This window comes from Toxorhynchites rutilus, chromosome 1 (genome assembly GCF_029784135.1).
Source record: "Toxorhynchites rutilus septentrionalis strain SRP chromosome 1, ASM2978413v1, whole genome shotgun sequence".
Taxonomy (NCBI): Eukaryota; Metazoa; Arthropoda; class Insecta; order Diptera; family Culicidae; genus Toxorhynchites; species Toxorhynchites rutilus.
Window position 1 is genome coordinate 186,222,893 of NC_073744.1, and position 20,437 is coordinate 186,243,329.

Sequence of the window (20,437 nt, forward strand, 5' to 3'; positions counted from 1 at the left end):
GCGCGTCGTGTAAAGTAAATGTTTAAATTTAAATATGTAGATAAGTGTAGTTTTCAGTAATGTTAAGTGTTGTTTGTTTATTAGGTTTCGTATTACGTCCACGTCGTTGATAATTGTAGAGTTTAAAAAGTATACAAAGAAAAGGTAATGAGAAAAATGATTCGAATGGGGACGCCACGGTGGTTAACTTCTGCTGGTCAGGTCCGACCAGTGAGCCTTTTCTTTATTATCTACAGTCGAGGACGCAGAAGATCGAAGAGGACACGACAGGAAGAGAGCCTACGGAAGGGACTATCAGTACCGTTCCAGTTAAGAACCGAAGGCCATCTGATTAGGGAACGGAATTTTCCTCCCACGCACGCCGAAAACCATCAGACCGCATGTACCGTGTGCTTTAAACCCCCCCGAAATATATAGAAATCACTACCATTACCTTCAGTGTCATTCCCTTTTAACAAACAGCCCTGAACATACATTCTTTGACGTTATTCCGGGCTCATAAAGGTAGCCGTCACCCCTCGTCCGTAGTCGGTTGTAGAGAAGGTTTCACCACAGGAGCCTCGGGAACGGTAGCAAGAGAGGCTCCCCACGAGTGACGCGAGTGGCTTTATTTAGGGTAGATAAACGGGAAAGGGTAAACTCCTGGGATATTGTGGGTTGTGTGGTTCTTCTTGAGTCTGAATCAGCAGTTTGCAACGACCCTGAGTAATCGCGAGCAGAAGGCATTACAACGTATAAACGATTTACTACAGGCAAACAAAAAAAACGAATGGCGGAAAATGTTCGTGAGCTTATCACCCCTATTCTGTATTTCGATCGATTCGAAATATTTCGAACGAGTTGATAAAATTCCATTCTGTATTTCGTTCGAGTAGTTTTTGCATTTCGTTCGATCTGTTTCTCTTCGAACATCAAATGGGCAAAACGTTCGAAATAAGGAACGCAAAATTATAACTCGAACGAAATAACGGTTCCGAACGAAATGGAAATCCGTCGGAATACAGAATAGGGCTGTATATTTATTTTTATTGCCTCACGAACCGTATATATTTGTATATATGACAACATTTATGTTTCTAAAAAAAGGAATTATTCAATTGACTTCTAGTCGGAGGGGGTATAAATATGTTGGTTCCCGGAATAAATCGCTGCAGAAAACGACTGCTACAGAAACAACCACTCAGAAAAAGTGTAGTAGGCTAGAAATATTGGTACACTACTAACAAGATGCAATCGGATACGTCGTTCCTGGTCGTCTATTGTGTTTTAGTGAAAATGTCTTGAAACTTACATTAAACGGTCGAGTAAGGTTCAGTGCTACGTGTTTTAAGTAATAAAATAACATGAAGTGAACATTTTCTTTAAAATTTTACCAATTTAAAACTGCTTTGGGGCTGTCCACATTCCACGTGGACAACTTTAGGGGGGGGTAGGGGTCACGAAATGTCCATGCTTGTCCACGATGAGGGGGGAGGGGGTATAGATAATTTCCACGTGGACACTTTTTTTAAAAATACATTTTGTCTAATCTGTATGCATGTATGTGGTGACTGGCCCGTGTCAAAACATAAAAAAAACTTTTAAGTAGGTAGAATGCAATCTTCAAAACCGACTCGCACTCGTTTCTAATAAATTCGACCGAAACAGCAGTTGCTGGCACTGTGTAAAGAGACTCATAGCGAATTCGTTTTTGTTCAGTTTCAACCTCAGTGCCGCACTAACTGCTGTCAAAACGTTTTTTTATTCAGTCAGTTTCGCACTCAGTGTCGCACTGGTTCGCCCTGAAAGCTGTTAGTTTCGCACTGAGATGTTTCACGGGTTGGCACTCGGGTTCACCAATACAACTATACCGAACTGTCAAGTTCCGAGTATATTTTGGAAAATCTAAAAATAAAAACAGGAAGTGGGTTATATCTATGGTATAACCGCAAGGGTGACGTAGGACTATCGTTGATTTAGAGATCATTTGTTTGAAGTTGAATCTGAATTCATTCTCAATGAATGAATATTCGAAAACGAGAGCGTTACGTTGGAGGCACAAGGTTTTATGCATCCAATATCGGATACGGAAATATCCTACTGATGGGGAAGAATAATCTTCAGAAGCTATCTTTTTGCGATTGATTGAAAAATCACAAAACCAAATGTATTTGGTCACAGTGTTACATGGATAGAAAACATTAAAATAAACTCTTTCACATGAATGTAATTTTAAATTCCCAAAGGAACTGGCAGATTATTTTCAGTAACGATTAGATATTTCCACATTTTCCTCGATACTGGAAGCCCACCAGTGGTTAATGCTAACTCGATAACCATCTGTTAATAGCACTTGATTGAAACATATTTGGTCACAGTGTTACATGGATAGAAAACATTCACATAAACTCTTTCACATGAATGTATTTTTAAATTGCCAGAGGAACTGGCAGATTATTTTCCGGATCTTTCTCGATGCTGAATGGCATCCAAACGGAAAGAATTCCGCGCGTGTATGTGTGTGTGTGTAGCGGCTGCTTCGAGATCTTCCCGGGGAACCGTTTGTGGCATCACTCTCCTCCTGATGGATTCCCTTCTGGCCTAAGGTGCACAAACAGGCTCTTGGTGACACCGTTCATCCGCGCTTTCATGATAAATGAAGAGCTTCACCACAACAGCGACAACATGCTCCAATCGCTGTTCAATTAGAACTGAGTGGATTTCCGAGCGGCGCTCGCTTATATACCGATTGGTGATTTCAATAGCCTATTTTGAAAGCAAATTTAAGACTATTGAAACAAGTTTTTGGATCAGAAAGTAACAAGTATAGAACGCGTAGACATTTTATCTTTCGAATGAAGTGTTTATCATACCATTTCGTTCAGTTGTTTAGGAGCTATTAACACACAAAATCTCGGTCTCCGGCGTAACGCTTTCGTTTTCGAAACTTCGATTTTACACCCCGGTATAGAAATGAAAGACGTAGTCCTACGTCAAAACTTTGAAGATGAAAAACCTGCTGCTTTTACTTTTGTATTATTGGAATCGTAATCCAATTCGGATTCTGATTTTGAAAGTATATTCGAGCAGACGGCATTAAGCTACGTGTGCTTTCATTGGGAGGCAAAAATAATGATGGATATTCAGGTGGAATAAACCTGCTTTCAAAATCAAAATTATGAATGAAAATTTACTTTAACGTATCGAATATTTATTTCACGTGATGAAATAAGAGGTTTTTTTCGATATCACAGAAACATTTTGAACGAAAACTGTGGCTAATGATGATTTTATATTATAATAGTAATTATTTGTGGAAAAACCAGGAAATGCATCGACAAATGGTTAAGTAAGTGTCAGAACTACATGTTTTAAGGAATAAAACAATATGAAGTGAAAACATTCATTCAAACTTTTATATTTTTACACTGCACTTGGCCCTGCTGATCTGATAGAGAATAATTTACCTCCCAAGCATTAATATCGCCATTAGACGTCGACACTGTACATTTATCGTCGCGAATATAAACAAATCAGACTATATAACGCACACCAACAAAACACCGCATTCGTGAAACTGAAAACGTTTTTTTATTACAGAGTCAGTTTGGCACTGACTCAGTTTTAAAAACGAATTCGCTATCAGAGAGTGCCGGTCGGGCATCCATACTTCTCTCTTTTTTCCCTTCTTGAACTTTTTCATCGAAATCTATATGCTGAAACTAATGCACATAAAATGTGAGCGATCGATTTATTTTCATTGTTAGTAAAGGATAATTTATTACGTCAGGATGAAGATAGTATCACAGGCTTGGTATTGTAATATAAAAAATGGTCGACATTGTTTTTTTTAGATGCGGGCTTTGATCCAATTTCTGTTCATGATACAAAAACCACTTCGTTTCTATCTTTTCAGAACTTCCATGGTTTTGCAAAATCGAAAGACGAACAACTATTTTTTTTAAAAAGGTGCACGGCTCGTATCTTTGAGGAAGGGTTGCTAGCAGCTCTTTATTGCCCTCTATTGAAATGTGGTAATTTGTGAAACACTCTTCTATGGGTTTGATCGGAAAGTTCGTGCCGCCATTGATGTCAATCAAATCGAGGATCCATTAAGAATAATATTCGGTACACGACAGATCAATTAACAGATTCACTACAAATATCTACAAATATATATATACCACCGTCCCTGAGTATCTGGTGCAGCTAGCAAATTGCTACGGCGTATAAGTTCCACATTATTTGACCGAAATAAACTCAATGAATCACATCTTTATATGCGACTCGTTCTATAAACGTTAAAAAACGCCGTTTTTGTAAAAAATAGTGATGGGCGATGAAAAGGTCTTCTAATTTACAACAATTTTGAATGGAAAATTCTTGGGATAATCGACATAAACCGTTATCTATTCCCAAAGTCAGCCCTCACCCGCAAAAGGTCATCTTCTATGTCAGGAACAGCACATCCCTGTTAAACTCCAAAATTGCTTGCCAGATTGTCGAGGAGACATGAGGTCTGACGTTCCTGTTATGAGCTTCTTACAAACAAACAGTCGATAAATTCCAATAAATACAGCTCGACAACCATTTGGTCGAACTATTAGATACACTCACTGTAGCATTTGTGAACATTCGACAAGCGTAAGCTTTAAGAAAGTATGATCAGGAGTTGAGTTCATTTTCGACTTTTCTGATCTTGGGATGCTGGTAAAACGGGAGCTTCGCACAAACGAGAGTAGAGCAATTAACTGCAAACCCTTTCGTAAATTCATAACGAAATGACTAAATAATTTCGAGATGCCGAATGTATACGCATTATCAGGAACAGTTTTAGCATTATTTTTTTTTCATGCACACAAGCTGACTGTAGAAAACATAAATAGAATTCGGAAGAAACTGAAGAGTGATACAAATAACTTACCGGGTAATATTGATCATCATGATATTGATCGATATTATGGCATAGTTCACAAATTGCATAACGCCAGAAAATATGGGTTTTGGACCTCCCTCCTCCTTAACGTATCGCAAGCTATACCCCTGAAACATAACAAGTAACACAATCTCGCCCCTTGATTATTTCACGTTGATGTTTTTCGAATCTAGAATCTCATCTTGTTCGAAAATATCCAAAATCAACATACAACAAATATCGTAACGTAATCCTACGTCAGCTACGGTTCGTCATGGTTCGGATACAACCCAACAACTTTCTTGGTTTCCCAAAAAAAAAACTACACATAAGAAAAAAAAAATCGATTTTTTCTCCAAAAAAAGATAGGACTGTCCACGTTGACAAAGAGGGGAGGGGTATAATAAATGTTCACGCTTGTCCACGGAGGGGGAGGGGGTGTCTAGAATCGTACTTTTTCTGTCCACGTGGTATGTGGACAGCCCCTTTTGGGCCTGCTGATCTGGTAGAGATTAATTTGCCTCCCTAAATCACCATATCACCACCAAACGTCGACACTGTTGACACGTCTTGATATGTCAAATTCCTAATATGATGTAATATGTCCTCGATTACGATCTAATATGATTTAATATAGTATAATTTTTATAATTTTTCGCAGAACTACATTATTTGTATCATGCGTTCATGCCACTCACAAACTTTTTCAGCCCAATATGAATATATAATACGGATCGATTTTACAAAAGTATATATCATAAAACCGATGTTTGTTGCGCCGAATTGAGACTTAATCTGTATTGATAAATAAAGTCGAGGTTTTCGCATTTTATACGATTTCAGATATAGACAATGTGTTCTTTGATCGACTTTATATTTGATTTCGATTCGATCTTACTTTATGTGCGCCTTAGAATATGCCAAGTTATGTGCGATTCACATAGCACGTTACGGAGAAGAACGTCTACGTTCCGTCAACGTCTCCACCAATTCACACATGCAGTCAATGGTTTCACCAGCACCGTCACGTCAAATGCCAAACGAATGATTTATTTAATTTTATTCATGGTGTCGCCACCTACAACAATTTTGAATTGCAATGCCCCCTTTAAAATCAGCATGCCTAGAATCAGTTTTAAATTTTGGAAAATTCAATGAGAATCATTGAATTCTCGCGTAACTTTTGAAAAGGTCCAATGTAACATTTTCGTCAACTCGAGAAAAACGAAGTTGAAGACCCGAACATTATTCCGCGAATTGTCTTAAAAGTTATCGATCTTTATCGCTCCTCTCACCACTAGCGATCAAGAATAGCTCTCCAAAACCAATCGTAGCTGTTGTTCCGTGATTTGAGTTTAAAGTTGAAGCCCAGGAGCGAAAAATGTTACATTGGACGTTTTGACTGCCCGCGTTTGCACATTGGATATATTACGTTGCACGATAAGAATTTGAAACTAACTACTAAACAACAATCCAAAAATCAGCGTTTCGTTCTAAAGACAGATTATTTTTGTTATCACCCGTTGAATTGAACTGAAATCGATAACAACTACTGTAAGAAACAAATGTACACTTCTCGATCCTCTGAACTACTTCTCTCTCTTCATCCCATCCTCCAGTAGTCAAATACAAGCGATGGGATGAGGTTAACCGAAGAGATACTTAAGTAAAAACAAATGTACTGTAAGAAACAAAAACTCAAAACGACCGAAGTACGACTTCGTCTTGTTTTGACTGCTTTGTTACTTCGGACGTTTCGGGCATCGGAGGAAAGTGGCGTCCGAAGTAACAGCCGGGTGCTTAAAATCCGAATCTGTACATTGGATATTTTTTGTATCGGCAATAAAAAGATGAAGAAAATAGATACGTGAACGATTTTTATGTAATGCATTCAATGACTGAAGACTAATAGCATGCATCTATTAACTCGATTTGTTTACATTTGTTACATAGGACCTTTTCAAAAGTTACGCGAGAATTCAATTATTTAAATGCTTAAACCCCGTAGTCCGACCCACTACTGATTTTCACTCCGAAATTTGGAGTTAAGAGATATGTTGACATAAAATGTACAGTAAGTTACTTATAATACGATATGCTGAGGCACAACTCAGTGTCGCATTGGAGTCGATTTTGACCAGTAATTGGACATTCGCGACTGGTGGCGGCTTTCAATGTGGGGCCATAATTTGGGCCCGAACTCAATGTTTACAAAAATGTCCAATTAGAGGTAAAAATGTCTAATTAAACGTGTTGCATAACAGATCTGTTCATTTAGCTAAATGTCGATTTATATGTAAATTACTGTACAATCAAATCAAAACAAAAGCCGAGACACAAAGCCCAGACAAAAACCAGCGAGCCGTCCGTCTCCGTCAATTCTGGATCAACATGTCAAAAGGGTCTATCTTCTTTGATCGATTCTCTTCATCTACATTCTCTTTCATTAATAACTCAGCAGTAACAGGATTTCCTGATTTTTTCGACGACAAGGAATGTGAAAGGGGACCTCGTTTATCAAACTACATGGCAAAACTGGAGCAAAATCTGTCTGAAAGGCCGTGGTTATCGAAAGAGAAAGACGGTGAAGAGAATCGATCAAAGAAGATAGACCCTTTTGACATGTTGATCTAGAATTATTCTTTTCTACAAATCCTGCCGGTCGTTTTCGTTGAACGTATGCTGACGGGTCGTTACGTTCAATTTATGGTTCATTTTTTTTTATCAAGAGACTATGGGCCTTATTCCCGTATACACTTCACGGTGAAAACGAAATGATCGACACATCATTGAACTTCGTTTTACGAGTTAAAGAAGCGTCGAAGATAATAATGGGTTTTTGGGCAGAACGAACATTTTTCAAATAGAAATTATGAATGAAAATTAACTTCTCCGTATCAAATTAGCATTCAATGTGAATGGAAAACTTTGTTTTCTTCTTGTGGTAAAATAATCTCACAAAAATTTTATCTGAAGATAATTTACTTGTAATGATTAGTTTTAGTGGGAATATCGGAAAGTGTATAGAAAATAGGTTAAGTTAGGGTAAGAAAGACGTGCTTCAAGTGAATAAATAACGCCAAGAAAAAAAAAGATTCAGATTTTAGCAATTCAAAACTGCCTTCTGCCCGGCTATTCTGATAGAATAATAAGCCTTGTTAATAACTGATTTTGTATCCAGATGTCGACACCGTACCGTTGCCATCGCAGATACACTTCATTTCGTTTTCAACTTGAAGTGTATACGGGAATAAGACCCTATAATTCAACCCTGATATCATTCAAATACTAATAGTACTGAAAAATTGATAAAATTATACATTCGTGTGGCTTCAATTATTTTAATTGAGACTTTCGTGGGATCGGAAATCGATTGTAATAACACGCGTAAATGTTCGAGATAAAAAGAACTGGTTTATTTTCTACACGCTCTCTTCTTATATAGAAATTGGAACAATCATGGAATTCTCGTCTATAGTCCTGACCATCAAAAAGGTTATAGTAAGGCAGAACAATTGTATATTCAATTTGAACAAATTGATTCGCATTCGTATGGAACCTAAAGCACTTTCGTGTGCAACAAAAAGTGTTGCACTTCGGATGTCACACAGGGTCTGCAACGGTATCTCAGATGGCACTACATTCGCTTATGCTTTACAGTTGAAAAATAATTGAATGCTCTTCTCAGCTAAGCCACCGCTATTATGCTATGCTAGATGGCAGGAGAATCATAAAAAGGTGTAGGGATGAAACTTGCGATGCAAAGTTTCCCTTTCTTCAAAGAACAGAAAAGAGAACGTAAAAGAAACAATATATAGAGAATCGATAGTATAATTTTTCACTAAATTGAAATGTGAATGCAACCATTATTCAATTTTTAATATTTTTGGGAACACTGTAAAAAAGTTGGAAATCCCATTCTTGTATATTTATCTTTGACAATTATTTTCCTCATCAACCAATCAGAAGCCGAGTTGTGAGTGGTCCGAGTATGACAGAAAAAGTGGTCCGGAATCGGTCCCCTATTGTCTCAGCTGGGAACTAGCCAATCTAAACACGAGTTCAAACCAAGGCGCGTAGAAGTATATCCTAAGGTGGGCCAACTTGCTAAAACCAAGGCGCGTAGAAGTATATCCTAAGGTGGGCTAACTTGCTAAAACCACTCTTCAGCCATCTTGGGAGGATACTGTGTTTTGTTTGTAAACAAAACACAATACGCTTGTGCCCAAGCTCGCTCGTGATCAGTCTGTCTCTTTCACACTTGGAGGAAAAAATTCCCCTTCTGCTTTCTTCCGTACTGTTTTCATATACCGCTCCCCTAACCAACTTAGTGACGAAACGGCCTCACCTAGTACCATAGACCCGTCTTGGCTAAAACCACTCTTCAGCCATCTTGGAAGACTACTGTGTTTTGTTTGTAAACAAAACACAATACGCTTGTGCCGGAGCTCGCTAATTCCCCTTCTGCTTTCTTCCGTACTGTTTTCATATACCGCTCCCCTAACCAACTTAGTGACGAAACGGCCTCACCTAGTACCATAGACCCGTCTTGGTTCAAACCTCAGCACATCTGCTCTGCTTAGCGGTTAGAAAATAAATGATGTTTCGGAAAGCAACAGCCAAATTTATTTCATTCGACTGGCGGTAGAATCACAAGGGGAGTGGCTTACAATATAATTATTAGCTTGTATACAAAATAAATATATTCCGCTGTTACTCTGGTTGCTCCGTTCGGTCGGACCTAGTGATCCCCGATTTTTGAAATTAATCGTTCATCAGCTAATCGCATACTTTTCAGCAGTTTGTTATTCGATACGATTAATCGCCCCAAATAATCTATTAATCGATTAATCGTCACATTGAGAGAAATAATTAGTAAGTTAATTAGTCTCATTTGCTTAAAAGCCATCTGGAATCAAAAAAGTGTTCATTCTGCCTGAAAAATTAATTATTATCTATTTTCGCTCCCCTAATCTCGTAAGCGAAGCTCAATGCAGTCAACGCGAATTTAGCTTCGTTTACGAGTTTAGGGGAGTGTCAAAGATAATAATTGAATTCCAGGATAAAACTGCAGCTGCTGTACGTTTTTTTTTCTCTGGAATCGGATCGATTAATCAACGTAAATTATTCGTTCGCTTCGATTATTGGTTGCGCAGTATTCGTTCGAATAATAATCGATTTCTTTAGGAAATATTCGATTAATCGATTGATCGAACGATTATCGGGAATCACTAGTCGGACCCATTTGAGCAGCACAAATTGGACCAATCAAAACAAGACACATAATGCGTTTGAACAATACTTGACAATTTACAATTATTCTGTTTATCTGAAGAAAAATAGAATGTTATCCATAGATGCGTAGAAATATTCCCTATCAATAGATGCAAATATCTTTGCGATCTATATGGAAATGCTCGAGTTATAAGCGAGTTAACAATGAAACAGAACGCCTAGATGAAATTTTTCATCGTCAGCCACAATTTGCTTCAAAACTGCAAACTTTCTTTGCGTTTATAAAGTGATTTCCAAATGGAGATGCGATCCATCAATGACATGATCTAGAAATGTTCTTCATGCGGAGTCAAAACGGAGTTTTCATTGATATTTCGCGTTATGAAAATGTTCTATCGGGTTACAAACTTCGTAAGCCGCATAGAGCACTAGTCTTCTGCGAACATTATAATCGTTAGTTTTAAGAACAATACAGTTTGACCAATTTTAGAAGCATCTTCAAATATTTGTTGCAAATCATCTGTAGATGGTAAATATTCTTGTGCAAGCATGAATAACGACGGCTGTTACGGACCCAATTTAGATAGCAAGGCCGGCCAATAAACAAAATAATGTTATTGAAGTGCAAACGAGCGCATAGAAAATTTATAGCCCAATGAATCACCAGATACGGCCATGTGATTCATCCCTTTCTTATTTTTCTTTTCCTTTTGTATAGCTTCAGACAAACGGTGCATGACGCACCAGAAAGTAGGGACAAATAAATAAACAAATCTGTGACCCGCACGATCCTCTGAATAGATCGTATTACTCATAGTGTAGCGCAGGCATACAAGATAGGAAATCACGTGTTCATTTGAGACCGTGAGCAGGCAGCATAGACAGATAAGGCGCCTGGAATACACAAAGACAACAAGGCACCAGGCGAAAGATTATTGCTGGTAATAAGCCTGGCCTCGCCCATTATCGAATATACGAAGGGCTATAAACAAAAATAACATTTTAAGCCGACGATGAGTAATAAACTTTCTAAATTGTACCCCTCCAGCGAGAGCGACAAAGGTCCGCAGAGATAAGCGGGTAGTAATAACATGTAGGGAAATAGCAGGCAGACAATCGATATGGGCTCGGTTGTCTGAGAAGGAAAGAGAGATCTCTTCTCTCCTTTATAGTTTTAACGCCTAGGAATGAATTCTTGGGTATATATACTGGGGATTCTGGCCTAGGAAGACAGTTCAATTTCACAGTTCAATTTCACAGTTCAAATCAAACAGTTCAATTTCACAGTTCAATTTCACAGTTCAAATCAAACAGTTCAAATCAGAAGTCTAATTCGTTAGTTCAAAATCAAAGTTCGTAGTTCAAAGTTCAATTCGTGATCCGAAAATCCACCAAGCGTTGACAACCAGGCGTCACGCATCAGAATCCGGATACACCCAAGCGTTGGCAACCAGGCGCCACGCTATAAAAGGTATAACCAAAAGGAACAAATCCCAATCCGAAAAGCAGACCATTTGCTTCGCTTCACCGGACCGCACTGGAGCCGGAAGAGGTTGAAGTTTTGTGGCTGCCCTAGCCGGGATTTGTTCACGCAAAGGGGCTTAGCCCATAAGAGACCAACCAAGTCCAGGGAAATAGATCCCTGGCTTTAATAAATTTAAACCGTGATTCTCAGGCCTCAATTGCCGACATCTAGGGAAATAAGTTCCCTAGATTAATCACGAAGCGCTCGAGAGAGGACGAGCGAAAAGTCTTGCCTTCATAGCAAGCATCTAGGGAACTCCAGTTCCTTAGATTATATTTTGGTGGCTCCAGAGAGGAGATTTAAAACTCACACCTTCGCCAAGAAAAGAACCACGATCCCTCGCGCAAGAGGAGTAAATCGGGAGGCTCAGAATCACGCCTTTTTGAAAAGACTAAGAAGTCAAGAATTGAAATTTGAACTCTCGCGCCAGAGAGTGAAATTGAACTCACGTGTATTCAAACGGGAATCACGTTGTAAGAGGAGATAAGACTTGGAACTCAAGCACTCATAGAAATTGATTTGAACACACGTGCATTCAAAAGGGAATCACGTTTATAAGAAAGAGATAAGACTTGAAAATTTAAGCACTCAAAAAAGATCTGAATTGAACTCACGTGTATTCAAGAAGGAATCACGTTAATTAAAATGGCTACATACGCATATAAAGCCAACCCTAATGGGCACTGCCGTCTGTGTACGGACAAAGACAAGAAAGAGGACATGGTCGCATGCGATGAATGCGATCGGTGGTTCCACATTTCATGTGTGGGACTCACATACCTACCCAAGAAAGATGAAAGGTGGGTATGCCCTAAGTGCATGAGCACAGAAAGGGAAATGATGGAACTGAAAGTCAAAGTCAGACAATCAGTTTCCGGAGACAGCTTGCAAGAAATTTTGCAAGAGAACAGAGCAGCAATGGAGGCTCTGGTAAAGTCCATGAGGACAACGAGATTCGAAGCTGAACCAGGTACAAGTTCAGCACACAATAATGACAGCATCGAAGGTCAAAATCAGGAGGCAGAGCCAGAATGGACTGTCTACCTAAAGCGACAAGCACTCATGAGCTTGCCAAAATATGGAGGTGCGGCCAGAGAATGGCCGAAATTTAAAAAGGCCTTTGATGAGACCACAAAACAAGGTCAATTTAACAGGCTTGAAAATTTGAATCGCCTGCAAACAGTGCTGTACGGGAACGCAGAGAGGAGCGTCCGACAGTTAATGATGGATCCAAATAATATGGACCAAATAATTGATAGACTAGAAGATAATTTCGGAAGACCCGAACTAGTCTATAAAGAACTACTAGCCGAACTCACCAATATCAAAAGGGAGAGTCGGAATTTGATTACCGAGATATCCGAAGCACTGGATAATCTCGTCTGTAATGTTTCTCTTATGGATAGAGAAGAATTCCTGATTGACCACCGATTGGTGGAAGAGATCATAAGGAAAATGCCCTACGGTCTACAGGTGAAGTGGACTGAAGAAATGTACGACGGGGCAAAGACTTTAGCTGATCTCAATGAGTGGCTGAAGCCTCATTCGAGAACCAATAGACTGCTGAATGGCACCAGCAGGCCGCAGCCGCGAGAAACAAGCAGACCGCAGCCGCGAGAAATTAACAGATCGCAGCCGCGAGACACGAGGCCTGAGCGTCGATTTAACGTAAATACGCATCAGGAAAATAGATCGACAATAATAAAACGCAATTGTGAAGCATGTCGGGGAAACCACAAACTCCTCGAATGCACCAGATTTAAGGCTATGAAGCCTGAAAAGCGAAATGAATTAGCCTTTAAGGCAAAGGTATGCTTGAGCTGTCTCGCATTTACAAACCATATGATGCGAGACTGCAAAAGAGCAAAACAATGTGGAATTAATGGATGTAAGTTCAAACATCATCCATTAATTCATAAATCTCATGAGAGAGAATCAAGTGATTCAAATCAGTCGGAAGGACAGCATAGTCCAGATACACAAGCAGATGGTGAGATACACAATCACCAACAACTAACAAAATCCAACGTATTCTACCAAATAGTTCCTGTGACGTTGAAAAATAATGACAAAATCATCAACACGTTCGCTTTCTTGGATGCGGGGTCATCACTCTCTCTAATAGACGAGGAGATTGCGAACAAGTTAGGGCTCAACGGAAGAATTGATCCGTTAATGCTAAAGTGGACGCAGAACGTCACGAGAAACGAACAAAACAGCCGTAGAGTTCAGGTACGAATCAACGGCAACAATGAAAAAGAATACGTCATGAAAGGAGTGAGAACGATAAAGAATCTCCAACTCCCAGAGCAAAGCTTCAACAAGGAGGTGATGGAGAAAAGGTATCCATACCTCAAGAATCTGCCGTTGAGCAGTTACAGCAGTATACGCCCGACGATATTAATTGGACTGAGTCACAGTCACTTGTTAATTCCATTCGAAAGGCGAATGAGAAAACCGAACGAGCCCACAGCGCTACGAACCAAACTTGGATGGTTCATGTTCGGCAACATATCGTCCAATGTGCAAGGCGGACACATCATGGTCATTCAGCAAGAAGATGAAATGAACAAGGCTTTGCAGAAATATTTCTCCACCGAAGACTTCGGCGTTAAGGTAGTCAAGAATCTACCAAAATCAGCTGAAGAAGAAAAGGCTGAACAAATTCTAAGAAGTACTATGAAATACAAGGATGGTAGATACGAAGTTGGACTTCTATGGAAAGATGAGGAAACGAAATTTCCAAATAGCTACAACAATGCAGCAAAGAGGCTGACAACGAGTGAGAGAACGTTAAAAAAAGACCCAGAGTTGAAAAAATGGGCAATAGAAACATTTGCGGATTACGAGAAGAAAGGCTACATCCGCAAACTGTCAGAGGAAGAAATTATGAAGCCGATATCAAGAGTGTATTATCTTCCACACTTTATTGTGCACAACAAAAATAAGTTGCCACCTAAACCAAGGTTGGTTTTCGATGCGGCGGCAAAGACACAAGGTGTATCGTTCAACACGGAACTGTTATCAGGGCCGGATGCTACTACGTCATTGTTCGGTGTTTTAGTAAGATTCCGAGAAGGAGCAATTGCTGTATGTGGAGACATCAAAGAGATGTTCCACCAAGTACGAATCCGAGCTGAAGATCAACACGCTCAGAGATTCTTATGGAGAGATTGTGATAGCAGTAAGAAACCTGATGTATACGTAATGCAGGTGATGACATTCGGATCAACCTGTTCACCGTCATGTGCACAAGCGGTTAAAAACCACAACGCAGAAAAATTCAGAAAATATTGTCCAGTGGCGACTGAAGCAATCATCAAGCAACACTACGTCGACGATTATTTGGATAGTTTCGAAGAGCTTGATAAGGCAGCAGAGATAGTACTACATGTTATGAAAATTCACGATCACGCGGGTTTCCACATCAGAAACTTTGTGTCAAACAGCAGAGAACTTCTGCAAAGTTTACCCTCGGAACGTGTACAAATTTCCGGAATCAAAATGTTCGAAGAAAAGAATTCAATGACAGAAAAGGTACTTGGTGTATATTGGAACACCACGTCTGACACACTCGGCTATCAAATCAAATTAGACAAGCTAGGAAGTGATGTTACACAAATGCTACGTTTACCAACGAAGAGAGAGGTACTAGCTTTCGTGATGAGTGTCTACGATCCACTTGGACTCATCTCAAATATAACTGTGCATGGAAGAATCCTCATGCAAAGGCTGCACATAGAAAATATAGATTGGGATGACGAAATTCCCGAGAAGTTGCAGTCAGACTGGCAACACTGGTTAGAAATTATTGAATCTGCTGATAGCGTAACGATACCAAGATACATCCTCGAAGAAAGAACAGGTGAAGTAGAACTACACACCTTTGTAGATGCTTCTGAGAAAGCATTTTGTGCATGTGTGTACGTAAGAAGTATATCTGGAAACACACCACACGTAAGACTTCTATCAGCAAAGTCTAGAGTAGCACCAGTCAAACCATTGAGCATACCACGCCTAGAGCTACAAGCGGCCGTGTTAGGAAGCCGATTAACCAAAACGATAATAGATGAAACGAGGTTGAAAATCGTCAGCAAAACATTTTGGAGTGATTCACAGACCGTATTGTCATGGATCAAGAGTCCAAAACGAAGAAGCGTATTTGTGATGCATCGAGTAGGTGAAATCCTGGAAGATAACAGGAAAAATGAATGGCGATGGGTGCCAACAGATGAAAATCCAGCCGATGAAGGCACAAAGGAAAAGCTAGGAAAATCACAATGGTTTGAGGGACCTGATTTCCTAAAGCTCTCAGAATCGTCATGGCCTTCCATTGAAGAGAAGGAAACAGACGAAGAGTTGAGAGAAACAGTGCTAGTTCACGAAGAACTAAGCAAACTTAGTTTCATCGATAAGTACAAGGAATACTCAGATTGGTGGAAATTGGTGAAGAACCTTTGTGTATTAAACAGGACAAAGGAAAGATTACGTCGTGGATATATTCCAGACATTGAGTACAAGGACTACCAAAGAGCTGAGAACGTGCTCTATAGAAAGATGCAATGGGAAGCATTTCCAACAGAGATGGAAACTTTATTCAATGGCGGAACAATATCGTCAGGACCATTGGTCAGTTACGCACCCTTCCTAGACGAGGCAGGGGTAATGAGAAGTGGAGGACGTTTGAAGAAAGCCATGTCAGTACCATGGACTACAAGAACGCCAATATTGCTCCCACAAAAGCATCCATATACATATTTGATCGTGAAAGCAACACACGAAAGATATTTCCACCACGGCGAAAACACCGTCATAGCAGCATTACGGCAGAAGTATTGGATACTGCATATAAGAACAGTATTAGCAAACGTCAAGAAGAATTGCAATAGGTGCAAAATACGACGTGCAACTCCGGTAGAGCCGATGATGGCAGATTTACCACATTTCCGCACAGAAGCGCATATACCTCCATTTACAAACTGCGGAGTAGATTACTTCGGACCTTTCGAAGTAGCGGTAAAGAGATCGCTCGAGAAGAGATGGGGCGTCATATTCACCTGTCTCTCAACAAGAGCAGTACATATTGAGATGGCAGAAAATCTCAGTACTGATGCGTTCATGGTCGTGTTAAGGAACTTCCAGAACCGAAGAGGAAAGGTCACCAGTATCTACAGCGACAACGGAACGAACTTCGTTGGAGCAGAGCGAGAGTTAAAGTCGCTAGTCAATGAAATCAACGAGAAGATGGGCAAAAATGAAGCAGCAAAAATGGAAATCCAGTGGAGATTCAACCCACCTTCAGCACCACATTTTGGAGGCGCTTGGGAGAGATTAATAAGAAACGTCAAAGTAGCACTAGCAGAGATCCTGAAAGTTTGGGGTAGGAGCAAGCCATCAGCAGCAACGTTGCAAGCTGCATTCATCCAAGCGGAATTTTTAGTCAACTCTCGACCGTTGACACACATACCAGTCTCCTGCATCGACGATGAAGTGTTGACGCCATTCCACGCGTTAATAGGAAGAGCAGGAGAGTATGCCCCACCGTATGCACCAACGACCAGTCAGTATGACACAGCGCAATGGAGACGCATTCAACATTATTCCAAGTTGTTTTGGAACCGATGGAAGAAGGAGTACTTACCAACTCTGTTAAAGCGTAATAAAAATACGCAGAAAGTAGAACCGATCAAAGTCAACGACATCGTCTTAATCACGGACGACGACGCACCACCAGGAAAATGGCTTAAAGGACGAGTCATCGAAACGTTTGTGGCGAGCGACGGGCAAGTTCGCCAAGCAAAGATCCAAACCGCGAAAGGTGTCCTGAAACGACCGGCAGTTAAAATTGCAGTACTGGACATTATCAAGGGAAATGATCCAGCCATCAACTAATCAGGAAGAAGACGTCAGTGCTCGCTACCAGAGCACCAATATCCGAAAGATGCAGCCAACTGATGTAAGCTCGCGTCAGAGCTAAGATGTATGATCCATGGACCAAGCATTGAAGAGGACATCCTTTGGAACCAGGCAACGTGCCGAAGAATTGAAATTTAAAAGTGTTTTTAAACTCTGTTAGAATATAAGGATGAATGTAAAATAAATGATGCTCCGAAAACATGTAAACAAATAGAGATATAAGTAACACAGGTAGCATAGGGTCCGTTCAGGAATTTTATAAATCGAACAAGTAGATTTATCAGGGCCGGAATGTTACGGACCCAATTTAGATAGCAAGGCCGGCCAATAAACAAAATAATGTTATTGAAGTGCAAACGAGCGCATAGAAAATTTATAGCCCAATGAATCACCAGATACGGCCATGTGATTCATCCCTTTCTTATTTTTCTTTTCCTTTTGTATAGCTTCAGACAAGCGGTGCATGACGCACCAGAAAGTAGGGACAAATAAATAAACAAATCTGTGACCCGCACGATCCTCTGAATAGATCGTATTACTCATAGTGTAGCGCAGGCATACAAGATAGGAAATCACGTGTTCATTTGAGACCGTGAGCAGGCAGCATAGACAGATAAGGCGCCTGGAATACACAAAGACAACAAGGCACCAGGCGAAAGATTATTGCTGGTAATAAGCCTGGCCTCGCCCATTATCGAATATACGAAGGGCTATAAACAAAAATAACATTTTAAGCCGACGATGAGTAATAAACTTTCTAAATTGTACCCCTCCAGCGAGAGCGACAAAGGTCCGCAGAGATAAGCGGGTAGTAATAACATGTAGGGAAATAGCAGGCAGACAATCGATATGGGCTCGGTTGTCTGAGAAGGAAAGAGAGATCTCTTCTCTCCTTTATAGTTTTAACGCCTAGGAATGAATTCTTGGGTATATATACTGGGGATTCTGGCCTAGGAAGACAGTTCAATTTCACAGTTCAATTTCACAGTTCAAATCAAACAGTTCAATTTCACAGTTCAAATCAAACAGTTCAAATCAGAAGTCTAATTCGTTAGTTCAAAATCAAAGTTCGTAGTTCAAAGTTCAATTCGTGATCCGAAAATCCACCAAGCGTTGACAACCAGGCGTCACGCATCAGAATCCGGATACACCCAAGCGTTGGCAACCAGGCGCCACGCTATAAAAGGTATAACCAAAAGGAACAAATCCCAATCCGAAAAGCAGACCATTTGCTTCGCTTCACCGGACCGCACTGGAGCCGGAAGAGGTTGAAGTTTTGTGGCTGCCCTAGCCGGGATTTGTTCACGCAAAGGGGCTTAGCCCATAAGAGACCAACCAAGTCCAGGGAAATAGATCCCTGGCTTTAATAAATTTAAACCGTGATTCTCAGGCCTCAATTGCCGACATCTAGGGAAATAAGTTCCCTAGATTAATCACGAAGCGCTCGAGAGAGGACGAGCGAAAAGTCTTGCCTTCATAGCAAGCATCTAGGGAACTCCAGTTCCTTAGATTATAACGGCGGAGACTTTCCCACGATTACTGGTGCATCTACCCTTTTTACTCACCCAAACATTTTGTAGAACGAGAAGCTAACAAAATCCGGTTTATAGCGCGTCAGGTCCATGAAACTAGTGGAGACGAAACTCGCCGCATCAACACATATAAAAAACTGATTCCGTTCGCAGTTTATCAGCCCTCGATCTTTTATTTTCTCCACCAACTCTAGCGGATACTTGACACCGTTGAAATTGCACTGAGCAGGAAACACCAACAGGGACACGAACTCGTTCGAGGAGTTTCCATCCACTGTTAAATGTCGCAAAAGTGCTTCTCTTTCGATCGGGAAAATTCGATCCGTTCCCACGACGCCTCGCATACCAAGCACCGACGTGTGACTATCCCTCAAATAAACGAACGCCCCCTGGGGATCGAATGTAAAACATTCGGCCAGAAGTTTCAGGCTGGCCGTTGTGCCGGAGGTGAAAATAACGCTATATTCCGAGGAGCGAGTGTTGAAGTGTTTCAGTACACGGTAGCGAACCTGGTCGATTAGATCCTCGGTTGTGCGGCTCGTGTGCGGATTGCAGAATAGGTTCTGCGTGAGGTGCTCCTGGATCGCCCGAATCTGGGATTCGGCGTACAGGGTTGTCCCGGCGTGATCCAGGTAGCATTTTTCTGGCGGCGAGAAAGGTACAAATTTTGAAAATGATGTAGGTCATTATCCGATGAGATCAACCTTTCAAGCGGGTGAATTCTTTCTCGATAGCGGCGCTCTCATCCTCTGTGTACACACTGCGAAAATCCATACTGTGTGCTTTCTAGATTAAACCTTCAACGAACAAAAACAACAACACATTAAGTTGAACGTTGCATTTCACAATTTGTTGTTTACCGTTGGAGTAAACCGAACACAGGCCCCTTTCGCTATCAGAAGGACGAATGCTCGTGCGTCAGCTAATCATAGAATAGCGATGATAGCGTTGGCTTTGATCAACTGATTACAGGTGTTACACCGCGGAAAAGTAATGATGGTCAAACTTCTAGCAATCAATTTTGTTAGAAATGAATAATCATCCTAGCTAATCACATTTCGAACGATGCCCATCTGTGAGTGGCTTCACGGAGCACTGCACGGTAAGCACTCGAGAGCACAACACAACTAAGCGCAAGCCATCCGCGTAGACGGCATTGAGCTTCGTATTACGAAATGGGGGAGTAGGCATGACAATATTGGTTTGCAGAAGAAATGAACACACTTTTAAAATGAAAATTATGAATGAAAGTTATTTTTTTCCAAATCAAATTAGTACTCTTTGTAAATGAAAATCATTTTCGCTTACAAGTAGGGAAAAAATATTATACAAAAA

At 40.4% G+C, this 20,437-nt stretch overlaps 1 protein-coding gene across 1 annotated transcript in view; it reads right to left on the bottom strand.

The window, feature by feature from the left end:
* LOC129769950 (molybdenum cofactor sulfurase 3) overlaps positions 1 to 20,242 on the bottom strand; it is a 26,774-nt gene extending 6,532 nt beyond the window's left edge. The window contains exons 1-3 of the mRNA XM_055772491.1: positions 19,963 to 20,242; positions 19,807 to 19,899; positions 19,136 to 19,745 (exon numbers count right to left, since the gene is read on the bottom strand). Coding sequence (XP_055628466.1) covers positions 19,136 to 19,745; positions 19,807 to 19,876 — 680 coding nt within the window. The 5' untranslated portion in view covers positions 19,877 to 19,899; positions 19,963 to 20,242. The remainder of the gene's footprint in view (positions 1 to 19,135; positions 19,746 to 19,806; positions 19,900 to 19,962) is intronic.
* Positions 20,243 to 20,437: the final 195 nt, after the last annotated feature.